At 51.0% G+C, this 12,006-nt stretch overlaps 1 protein-coding gene across 6 annotated transcripts; it reads right to left on the reverse strand.

Moving 5' to 3' along the window:
- Positions 1 to 386: 386 nt before the first annotated feature.
- On the reverse strand, positions 387 to 10,994 carry HSH2D (hematopoietic SH2 domain containing). Of its 6 annotated transcripts, XM_038566986.1 has the most exons (7): positions 10,651 to 10,989; positions 8,812 to 8,889; positions 7,489 to 7,636; positions 5,734 to 5,823; positions 4,543 to 4,708; positions 3,947 to 4,084; positions 387 to 1,689 (listed from the first exon to the last, which is right to left on the reverse strand). In XM_038566986.1, the coding sequence occupies exons 3-7, from the start codon at positions 7,611 to 7,613 to the stop codon at positions 1,123 to 1,125; spliced, it is 1,086 nt and encodes a 361-aa protein (XP_038422914.1). In that variant the 5' UTR covers positions 7,614 to 7,636; positions 8,812 to 8,889; positions 10,651 to 10,989; the 3' UTR covers positions 387 to 1,122. The 6 variants fall into 6 exon arrangements, with proteins under 6 accessions (XP_038422914.1, XP_038422913.1, XP_038422912.1 ...); XM_038566985.1 differs by lacking the exon at positions 8,812 to 8,889 and having other exon boundaries at positions 10,651 to 10,988; XM_038566984.1 differs by lacking the exon at positions 8,812 to 8,889 and having other exon boundaries at positions 10,620 to 10,986.
- Positions 10,995 to 12,006: the final 1,012 nt, after the last annotated feature.

The raw sequence follows: 12,006 nt of genomic DNA on the forward strand, positions 1-12,006 counted from the left end.
GGGGCCCATCTATAGCCCAGTCAGTCCAGAGAGTGGTCATTCCTGCGATTGAGACTAGCCCCCAGGCACCTTCCCAGACACTTGCACTGTGCATCATGTACAGAGCACCCACTCCCACCCTAACCTCCACTTACTAAGCACCTACTGTGAGCCAAAGCCTCAGCTTTGTGTGCATCCTACTGCTTCATCCTGAGGAAGAGGGACTGCTCTTCTCCTCATTTTCCAAATGAGGAAACAGGCCCAGAGATGTCTAGTGCTCATCAGGGGTCTCACAGCCCTGTGACCTGGGATTTCCTCCAGGGCCCACTGCTAACAGCGACCCTGGGTCATGTCTCTCCTTTATTTAAAAAAAAATTAAAAATATTTTTCATATATATTTTTAAAGATTTTATTTATTTATTCATGAGAGACACAGAGACATAGGCAGAGGGAGAAGCAGGGAGCCCGATACGGTCCTTGATCCGAGGACCCTAGGATCAGGCCCTGAGCTGAAGGCAGATGCTCAACCACCGAGCCACCCAGGCATCCCATCTCTCCTTCTTTAAAGAAAGGAGCTCATATGCCTCTCCTAAAGCTGAACGTGGTGTCAGGAATGTGTACTGTGTGCCAAGCCCTCTACAGGTGTCACCTCCTCCACCTGCATGAGAACCACAGGAGGAAGGTGTGAACAGCTCCGTTTACAGGCGAGGATGTACTTGGAGTTGAGCCAGGTGCAAAGGATGTGGGGAAAGGGCTCCAACGGACTGGGTTTCAAATCCTGACACTGACGCCCTGTGGCTGGGTGACCCTGGCCATGTCTCTCCTGCTCTCTGACCCTTAGTCTCTTCTTCAAGATATACAGGATGAGCCTACCTACTGGGCCTGCTCAGAGGCGTAACAGAAATGATGAACTTAGAGGCTTTGGCATGGGGTCTGGCACCCAGTAGGTGCCTCAGACCCTTGCTGTAACCGATTGTTATTATTATGCAAGTAACCAGGCCACCCCATTGGCAACTGCAGGACCAGACCCAAGCAATGTCTGTATTACATTTCTCAGGTTTCTGAGGACTGGCAGATAGACCAGGGGTCCAGTGTGAGCAGCCCCTGGCAGCGAGGGTCCCAGAGCCAGGGCAAACCTCCTCTCTAACAGTACCCAGGGGCAAAGGGCGGTGGTGGGCGGTACTCCTCAGGGAGCCAGTCCTTCTGGGGTTCTATCAAGTCCTTTGTCTCTGATTTGGACACTTTTGAGGACAGGGCCCTCACGACCACTTGGTGCCAACTCCTGGTACTCGGGGTCGCCTCGCTCCAGCTGGCCAATCTTGAGGCCCTCCTGGAGGGGTCACCTCTGTTTCTCAGATCCTGGGGCTCTGAGGGGCTTGCAATGGGCGTGGCCACAAAGCAGTCTGTGTTGACATTATCTTCACAGTTTGTGTCACCTGGCCTGGCCCCCGAGCTGTGTGTCACCACCGGTGGCCCAGAACTCCAGAGTGACGACGAGTTCATAGATGTCTGGTGGGATGTCAGCTGCTGCTGGACCCTCTTGCCCATCTGTGGCAGCATCTTGAGGTTCTTCCAGAGTTTCCGGCGGGTCTCCGCAAGAGGAGCTTTCGGTGGGGAGGGGGAAGTGGCTTCCTGCATGGAAGCTCTGTCCATCTCTGCTGCTGGCTTCCTTCCCTTCGGCCAGTGGAGGAGGGCAGGCCTCGTTGAGGTCTGAAACCAAGAGCAGGTGAGACCTGGGACCATCTCGCTCCCCAAAACTCTGAATCTGCCTTGGAGGTTGGGACATGGGTTCCACTCAGACATCCAGGGGCTGAAGCCCCAAACCTAATCCCATGCCCTATCCTTCCTATCCCCACAAACAGCTCCACTACCTCCCCCAGGGATGGCAAACTCTTCATAAAGGACCAGAGAGCAAATATTTTCAGGTTTGTTGGTCATACGGTCTCTCAGTCCTCAGCCTAGCTGCTGTAGGGCAAAAGCAGCCAGAGATAGTACATCGATGAGTGAGTGCACCTGCATTCCAGCAAAACTATGGACACGGAAATTTGACTTTCCTCTGATTTTCACGGGTCATGAAATATTACCTTTATTTTTATTTTTCTCAACCATTCAAAAACATAAAAGCCACATTTAGCTCGTGGGCCATATGGAGACAGGTCAAATGTGGTGCTCAGGCCCTGATCTACTTGGTTGTTCAAGTGACTAAATTAGTGGCAGATGCCGACAATGCCCCATCCATATCCCTTTGTCCTGGGCACCCAGGGCCCCCGGCTCCACTCCCAAATGCCAGCAGTGGAGCCTACCTGGGGTCCTTCTTTGGCCCTGTGGCAGATCAGAAGTGCCAGAGAATTAAAATCTCCCAGGAACAGCACTTGGCCAGGGACTAATGGAAGATAGAGGATCAGTATCCCAGCTCCTCACCCCTAAGCTGAGATAACTGAAGTGCATGCCCCATGCAGATCCCCAGCCTTCCAAGGGGTAGTGAGCCCTAGATAACCACAGGGAACCTGCTCACTAACACACCCTTCATGGGGCTGCTTTCTCCCATCCCACTTCCCCGCTCCCTTAGTGGCACATCCTTGCCTCCCAAATGATGGAGGGCCCAGGGACTCAAACCATGACAAGGTCCTGCTTCCCCTCACCCTCCACCTCCAAGCCACCAGCAGGCTCCCTTCTAAAATGGCCCAAATATCCTCTTCTTGCTCCACCCCCAGAGATCCTTCTCTTGCCCCTCCCACTGGACAGTCCCTGCCTCCTTCCTGCCACCTCCACCACTGCTGCCAGGCAGCCCCTTTTGCAGCTGGCAGCCACAGGCTCTCTGGTGGCAACTCCTCTGCACACCTGGAATAGGACGCCAGCTCCTCATCCTGGCCCCAAGGCCCTGCATGATTTGGCTTCTGCTGATCCTGGCACCTCGGCTCCCAACAACCACCCTTTCACTCACCCCACTCCATCCACACACTGGCTTTTGTTCTTCAAATACACTGAGTCTCAGGACCTTTGCATGTGCTCTTTTCTGAGCTGGAAACACCCTCCCTACATCTCTGTGTGTGACTGACTCTTCCTTATCCTACGTGTCCCAGTTCTATGCCACCTCCTCCAAGAGGTCTTCCCTGACTGTTCTCTTTACCCTTTATCCCACCCCCCCCCCACTGATATTCATCTTATCACCCTGTTTCATGTCTACTATCATCAGAACTTCCCTGCCATGTGGGAGGCATGGAAGACACTTAGCCTAGGGGCTCCTGAAGGTCCAGTCAACCCTGAGAAGGTGGGATTTGTTACTTTATTCATTCATCTACTCTACAGATTCACTAGTTGCTCACTTTCTCTGTGCCCGGTCTTCTCTGAGGGGAGGAGAGGCAGATAGATGAACAAGATAGGATGAACAAGCCGGATAGATTCCCAGGCCTCCCAGAGCTCACAGTCTGATGGGGGAGGCAGCCAGGAAATGTGAAAACTCACACATTAGCTTTTAACTCAAAAAGAGCTTTTAAAGTGTGAGGTGTTCTCTGCAGTAGATAAACAGGGTGATGTGATGGAGAATGCAGAGGGGACTACTTTCAGTCTGGAGTCTGGGGAGGGAGACACTTGAAGAAAGAAGCGAGGCATAGGAAATCTGGGGGCAGAGCACACACAGCACGTGCAAAGTCCCTGAGGTGGGTGGCACCAACATGCACAAAGGCCCTGAGGTGAGACCAGGACATGCAAATGTCCTGAGGTTAGCTTGATGTCTCTGAACAGCAGAAGAGATAGCAGAGGGGCGGGAGCTGGACTGGTGATGAGCACAAAGAGTAGTGAGGTCACAGTTGGGATCTTAATGGCAGTGTCTTGAAAAATCACTAGGTTTCATGCTTGGAGCTATAGGACCCAATTTTCACTCTAAAAAGTCTCTGGCAGCTATTGGCCATTTCTGCTCCTGCCCCTCCCTTGTGTTGGAAGTGCCAGCTGCTTTTCTGTCACATACCTCCTCAGGTGCAGCAGCCCTGGGATAGGAGGAAGGACTCTGAAGTTCCCTGGGGCCATGTGCGGGGCTGGTGACTTCCTCAGTCAATGCATTGGAGTAAAGGAAGAGATCCTCATAATCCACATTCACTGGATCCTCCTGTGGGGCAGAGGAAACCTGCAGCTCAGCCCCAAGGAGGGGGGTGGGCTGGTCCCAGGGTCCCAGACAAACTCTGGAAGGTGGTGCTCAGGAGCTGCATTGCCCACAAGCCTTGTATGGAAGCATGCCCCTCCCACAGGAGCTTCTGAGGGCTGGGACTCCCCCTGCACCCCCTCCTCAGCTCCTGACATGAGTCTTATAAGGAGATACGCTATTCCTAGAGATCAGCCAAGGTTATACCCCCACCACAAATGAACCCTTGTAAAAAAAAAATTAGCCTGGGGGCCTGGGGTGAGGCAGGGAACATGGACCAGGAAGGGTGAGGCCATGGGAGGGGGGACACAGGGACCATAAGAGTGACAGATCACCAGAGGCTGAATGGGGTGTGTGGGAACAAAATGAGTCTGGGGCTTGGCCCCTGGCAGGGCGGCTATGGCTCACCACGGTCCCAACCTCACCTGCCCACAGGGCTGTGTCAGCAGGTCTCCATGTGGCCGCACCGGCTGCTGTTGGTGAAAAGTGACCAGGGCATCCAGCGAGGCATGGGTCTTCTCCTCCCCAGGGATCCTGAAGCTCCCATCATCCAAGAGCTTCACCATGAAGTGGCGGCAGCAGCTTTGTGCTCTGTGGCGGCGACAGAGCTAAGGCTGGGAAATCCCATTCCCCCTCATCCCGTCCCCATCTTCCCACTGAGCTGGCAGCAACGAGGCTGCAGTCCGACTGTTCAGGTTCCCATCAGTCTTCTGCACTTTTCAGCCATGAGACACTTGGTGGGTGACTGAACATATTCTGCCTCAGTTTCCCCATCTATAATGTGGGGCTAATGAGGCTGACCTCGGGAGTTCTCATGAAAATGGAATAAGCTACTGCAGATGAAAGCTTAGCTCGGTGCCTGGCCAGGCTCAAATGATCAATAGAAGTGATGATAATGAAAATGGGAGCCGGTCCCAGGCTAAGTCTAGGTGCCTGGCACATGGCAGGTCCTCAGTAAAAGCCCTGTTAATGAATGGATGCATTTATTAATGGTGCATTATGTGCTTACTTAATTTTCACAACAAGACTCTGAATTAATTTTAGCATTCCTGTATTAGAGGTGAGGACTTTGAGGGAGGCACAGGTAGGTCGAGTAACTTGTCCAAGGTCACACAGTATATAAGTGGCAGAGCCAAGCCTTTGATTGTGTGACTCAAAGCCTAAGCTTTTCCCACTGTCGGTAACTCTGTAGTGGAGCCATTGGGTTTTTTATTCCTTCGGCCTAGAATCCTTTTGAAAAGTAGTTTGTATTGCTGAACTGGATCAGGTTTTGAGGCCTTAAGGAGCTGGACTGCCCTGAGTTTCCCTAACACGTTTCTTCCAGGTGGAGTCAGAGGGTTGCCAAATAGGTGGTTGAAGGGAGAGGGATGGTTAGGGGAGGGCAGTAGTCACTCCTGGGCTCCCAGCAGCCCCTGTTCTCAGACACACAGGCTGTTGCCACCAAGACCCCCATCTGCTGGTTACAGCCGGACCTGCAGCTGCTCACTTGAGCCAGATTTGGACAGAACTTTATACCAGTTGTTCTCTAAGAAGTTGTGGTATGAAGTGCCCCTTGCCCCCTCCAAAAATCCCTGGAGCCCTCGTGCCCCTTCCCTGGCCCCTCACCCAGTCCTTACTTGTAGGACAGTGTGTAGCCCACGTGGCTGTGACTCACTCTAATGAGAAAGGATCCCAGTGGCTGTAACTCCAGCAAATTCTCGGCATCCCTGGAAGGACACATACAGGAGGGAGATGGCTGCAGTTCAGCTGCCCACCATATTAGCCAGACTCCTGGTGCACCCGTCATCCCAGGCCTGAACAAGCCTGAAACGCTTTGTGGTTGTTGTTTCAGACCTTGGGCTAATCAGGGACAGGTGTGTTCCCATCAGTGGCAGAAGGCCTCTGATGACCTTGACCCCAGGACAGTCTTCCTCCTATCCCCCACAGCCTTCACAGCGCCTGCCTGCTTCCCCAGTGCCTGAAATATCCCCATTAAGGCATCTTTGAGTGGATCAGGGTGTCAGAGGTAACCATGCAGGAGCTGTTTTCAGGCACACTTGAGCTCAAACCACAGCTTCTCTGTTCATTAGCTGTGTGACACCTGGCAAAGCTCAGGCCCTTTCTGACCTTCAGTTTCCTCAAGGGGAAAGAAAACCCTCACTCCCAGGGCTGATGCAAAAGCAGATCAAATGAATGGAACACGAGTGTGGGAACTGATACTTGGTAACTGCTCACCAGATGCTCACTATGATTATTACTATATTCACTACCATTATTACTACTATTATCTGGGATTCACAGAGAGGAACGTGACCTTCTATGAGACAAAATGGGGAGATCCCAGCTGTCTGCTCCAGAGGCCACTGACCACGTGTGGCACTGAGCACTTAGTGTGGCCAATCCAAATCAAGATGTGCTTTTGGCACAGGATACCAGATTCTGAAGACTTAGCACAAAATAAAGGAACGTATACTATCTCATGAATGAGCTTTTAGTGCTCATGTTAAAGTGATAATATCTTGGATATCGTGGGTTGAATAAAAGATTGGTTTAAAATTAATTCTACCTAAGGGCACTTGGGTGGCTCAGTGGTTGAGCATCTGCCTTTGACTCAGGTTGTGATTCCAAGGCCCTGGGACCGAGTCCCACATGGGGCTCCCCGCAGGGAGCCTGCTTCTCCTTCTGTTTATGTCTCTGCCTCTCTCTGTGTGTCTCTCATGAATAAATAAAATCTTTAAAAATATATAAATAAAATAAAATTAATTCTGCCTATTTCTTTTTACTTCTTTTAATCTAGCTGCTAAAAACTTCAACATTGCAACGTGTGGCTCACAGTATGTTCTTACTGGCGCACCCCAGAACTCAGAGACAATGGCCAATTCATTCTCCCTGTGGCTTTCACAATGTTCTCTTGATTTCTCTACATGCTAATGGTGGCCATAAATGTTCTTCACTTTGTTTATTTAGAACCAAGGGGGTGACTAATGAGGTGGGTTTGTTCATGTCCCCAGAACTCAGTCCAATGTAAAAAGTGCATGTTGGTCATATCCCTGACGGATTGAGAGCAGCTGTTTGGGACACTGTGTTAAGGAGGATTCGGAGGCTGCATCCTGCCGTCAGTGGCCAATGCCTGGCCTTGGGGGAGGGGTCTCTGGCAGTGCTGGTCTGGTGGCCACTTGTATAGAGAAAGCCAAGGTCTGGAGATGGGAAGTAACTGGCCATGGTCACACAATCAGTCCACAGAAAAGGCAGGACTCAAGCCCAAGACTTAAGAGTTGTTTTCACCAAGCCAAGCTGAGCCCAGAATTCTGCAGAAAATCTGCCCAGCGTGGGTGGGGGCAGACAAGGAAAGACGGTGAAGGGCAGGGTAGAAGATATGCGTGTGTCCTTACTCTCTCGAGATGGCACCGTGGAACCATGCAGGAACCCCTCCTTGGGCCAGCTGGCCCACCTGCGTCTGCACGAACCAGTCCAGCCGTGGGGGCAACGGCGGGGGCAGCTTTCTGGCCTCCGTCATGGCTTCCTGGGGGGGGCGGTTACCTGGCAGTAAGATGGAGAAGAGAGAGTCAAGCCTCATCCACTGCCTGTATTTTTTCTCTATTCTTTTATTTTTATTTTATTTTATTTTTTTATTTATGATAGTCACACAGAGAGAGAGAGAGGCAGAGACACAGGCAGAGGGAGAAGCAGGCTCCATGCACCGGGAGCCCGACGTGGGATTCGATCCCGGGTCTCCAGGATCACGCCCTAGGCCAAAGGCAGGCGCTAAACCGCTGTGCCACCCAGGGATCCCTTTTTTCTCTATTCTTACAGCTAGCTCATGGTGCCTCCTCCTTTGAGAAGTCCTCCAGGCTGGGCGGAGCAATGGGCTTGAAACTGCCTTGTGTTTCTTGAGCACCTACTATGCGTGGGCACTTGATGTACATTCATTCATTGGTTCCTTCCAAAAATCCTCCAAGAATTTGTCCTTGTCCTTTCTTATTATGCCATTACTAAAAGCGTTAGAAAGTTCCGCTTTATAAATATATGCATTTAAGCTTAAAAAGCAGGCTTTATTTAGGGATGCCTGGGTGGCATAGTTGGTTAAGCACCTGACTCTTGGTTTCTGCTCAGGTCACGATTTCAGGGTCCTGAGATGGAGCTCCGCATTGGGTGCTGCGCTCAGCTTGGGGTCTACTTGAGACTTCTCTCCCTCCGCCTCTGCCCTTCCTGCTTGTGCCCTCTCTCAAATAAATAAATACTGTTTTTTTTTTTAAAGAACTGACTTTATTTAAATAAATATCAACATCCCAGGAGGGATGTGGACATGGCAAAATGGTAGTGAAGAAACACTAGAGAGCTGTGGTCCCAAGTAACTCCCTTCGTTCCCAACATCGTCATGTCTGGTGGCCACTGAAGGCACACCTGTAATGTGTCAGGTACATCATTAATTCACATGAGTTTCGACAGTTTGAAGCTCAAGGTAACACTGGACTTTGTGAGCCAATGACATGGAGCTGAAGACAATTAACAGCACTGCTTTATAAAAGAGTATCAGATCAATGCAAAACCAGGTCATGCCCTGCTGGGTGGTCCACTCATGACCCTTCATGGTCACCCTTAATTCTGTCCCTAACCTAGCCCACCCCCTACGCTGGCCCTATCTAATGTTTCAATATTGCAGAAGGTTCATTGTTACTGGGTTGTTTCCAGAGGGTGGGGACATAGTAACTAACCCGGTCAATATTGACTTTCTTCTGCCAGGAGACAGACAGATGCTGAGCACACCCTCCTGGGAGAGACCCAAAGGCATTCTGGGACAAGTAAAATTAAAGAGATAAATTAAGAAATATTTAATAAAGTAGGGTGATAAAGCAATGAAGAGCCTGGAATCAGAGCCAGATAGTCTGGGTTCAAGCCCCAGCTCCCCCACTTAGCTGCTGTGGGACCTTGGGTAAGTCACTTAGTATCTCCGTGCCATTCTTTTCATCTGTAGTTTGGGGATTTGATATTTACCTGGGAAAGTATGGTTGGTTGGTTCAGAACTAAACACTCCATGTATATAATAAGTATTCATGATCCAGTAGTGTCCTAGCCTGGGGTAATGTATACAGGTTTGTTCTTTTTTCTCCCTGGGAGAACTCCTATTTATCCTTCAAGACCCAGCAAAAATATCCCCTTTTCCAGGCAGGTTTCCTGTCTATTTCCCTGGACAAAGCCTTGGCACCCTGCTTTGTCTCCCATCTTCTCCTCTGTTCCTGCCCACGTTTTTGCCTAGCCTTACCTTGTGGAGCTCAAGTGTCTGTGTGTAGTGTGAGCCCTGACAGTTGGCTTTTACAAACATTTCTTTCTGTAATGCAAGTGCCTGACTTAAGCTTTGAGTGCCAAGTCATCTGCTTTAACTCAATGAACTCTATCTCGAATAAACACATTGCCAGGCCTACAGCTAGATAAAGAGCCAGGATGCTCTCCCTGGACCCCCCTCCCCACTTCCTTACCAAGAGGCTCCTTTGTTTTAGGGATCCTGGTTGATTTAGATAACTGGCCATTTAGGTCACTACCCCCACTTCTTTTTTTCTTTTTCTCTCTTAGCATGCTTTAAATTCCTGCTTTTATGTTTTATACTTATCAACAAGGAGGCCCCCCAAACCCTAGCCCCCCACCCTCAACCCCAGTAAAAGCAGAACCCTAGGGCCATGTGCATTGGCTTTGTCTCTATCAGCAACCTGGTTGTGTGCCCCCCTGGCGTGCCTTGTACACATCAGGGCTGGTAAGTAAGATTTTGTTTTCTTCAAAGTTTCCAGATGGCCATTGCTGATGGGCAGCTTGCAGTCATAAGAACCACAAGGATCAGTCCTGCCTAACTTTGGTTTGGCAAGGGGAGGTGTTTGTGGGAAACTCTCGGGCCTAGGTGAGTATCCCCAGGCATTTACTATTAATAAGCTGAGCACCTACTATGCGTGGGCACTTGATGTACGCTTGATGTACATTCATTCATCGGTTCCATGCACAAAGCACTGCATCTGGCTTTGACTCCCCCATCTGGCTCGCAGAGACCAGGCCCAGGGCTAGGTCTCTAGGTCCCTTGCACTACCTGATACTGGGCAGGCACAGGGGTGTCTGCTGATGAATAGCTATCCCGGGATGAATGAATTCACACTAACTTTCAACTGCCTGACTCTGACATCAGGGCCTCCCCATCTCCTCATCCCCCACATTCCAGCCCTAAGGCCACTCTTGCTCTGTCCTGAACTGACCAAGCTCTGTTTCCCTCCACACCTTCGCCCATGCTGTTCCCCTTGCCAGGAACACCCAGCCCCCCAGCCCCAGCTCCATTTTTCAATGGTCAGCTCCCACTGAAAATTCCTCCTGCTTTTCTGGTCTCTTACACTCTGTCCCTCCTTCTGGCCTAGTCTGGTTCCCATGCTCTGTCTTCTAGAAATCTGGGCTGGAGCTGAGGCTCTTGGGGCCCTGGCCTCACCCAGCATGGGGCAGGCACAGAGTGGGCCTGTGGCTGGCTGAGGGATTCCGGCCCGGCACATACCTGGGAGACTCTTGAGCGGCCCGGCACATACCTGGGAGACTCTTGAGCAGCCGAGGCTCTCACTCTTGCTGGGCTCAGAGCCTGTGGGAGCCTTGGTTTCGATTCAGGGTCTGCACGTCAGCGGGGTGGGGCTGTTGCCCCTGGCCTGTTCCTGTTTCCTTAAGCAGGTGAGCCCCAGGGGCGGGACCAGGACAACCCTGGTTGCCCTCGGTCTGCAGTCCAAAAAAGCTGCTGAGTTGCAGGTGGAGGGACACCAATTGCTTCACCCACAACAAGCTGTTATTGAGCACCTACTGTGTGCCAGATCCTCAGGGGGCAGAGAGGGGACCCCAAGAGGTGTGAGCCCCACTCCCTTGGCATCTATGATCTGGCAAGCAATGAAGAAGAGTAAGAAATTATTAATGCTGCAAAGCAGACAGCCTGTCAGGAAGGAGTGGCATCTGTTGCAAGAATCCCCAGATGGGGTCTTAACTGATCTGGAGGAAGAAGGACTTGAGTGGGGGCAGGTAGTTGTTAACTTGATTGTGGGGTGCGAAAAGGGAGGGCAATAGGTGGGGGATGAGCATGGGCAGAGGCCCTGAGGCAGGGTCAAGCCTGGACTCTCTGGGGCCTCATGATGCACATGGAGCCACGTTATGACTTCTTCTGTAACAAAACGAAACACAACAGAAAACCACATTTAAAGAACGTCTGGGTGGCTCAGCAGTTGGGTGTCTGCCTTTGGCCCAGGGCATGATCCTGGGGTCCTGGGATCGAGCCCCACATCAGGCTCCCTGCGCGGAGCCTGCTTCTCCCTCTGCCTGTGTCTCTGCCTCTCTCTCTCATGAATAAATAAAATCTTAAAAAGAAAGAAAACCACATTTAAAATGATATTTTATGACTGTGATGGTTCCTAGACTGGTATAGTCTGGGCTGGATTATTATATATTAATTATTATTGCATTCATTTTTAATTCTGATAAAAAAACAAAACAAAACAAAACAAAACAAAACATTCTAGGGAGCCCTACACACATTGTAGGCCCTGAGTGTAGGAACTTGTGTCTAACGGACCAGGCAGCCCGGATGTGTGTTAGCTACGCCTCCTTCCCCAGTACTGGACAAAACCACTTCCTTCTCCCCTTTTAGGCAGCAGTGGCCCAGATGGTCGTGGCTGAGCTGGGGGCCTCCCCTTGGGCCTATCACCTCATTGCAGGCTCCAGGTCAGTGACCTCACCGCCCCCTGCTCCAGGGGTGGGGAATGGCCTTGTCTGGAGTCTTCAGGTCTACAAGGCCCAAGCAGGAGACATGTGGAATCTGGCTTCCTACTCACCCCACTGTGAAGCCTTGGGTGGCTTTCTCAACCTCTCTGGGCCTCAGTTTCCTTAACTATGAAGTGGGCTTAACA

This window comes from Canis lupus, chromosome 20 (genome assembly GCF_011100685.1).
Source record: "Canis lupus familiaris isolate Mischka breed German Shepherd chromosome 20, alternate assembly UU_Cfam_GSD_1.0, whole genome shotgun sequence".
Taxonomy (NCBI): Eukaryota; Metazoa; Chordata; class Mammalia; order Carnivora; family Canidae; genus Canis; species Canis lupus.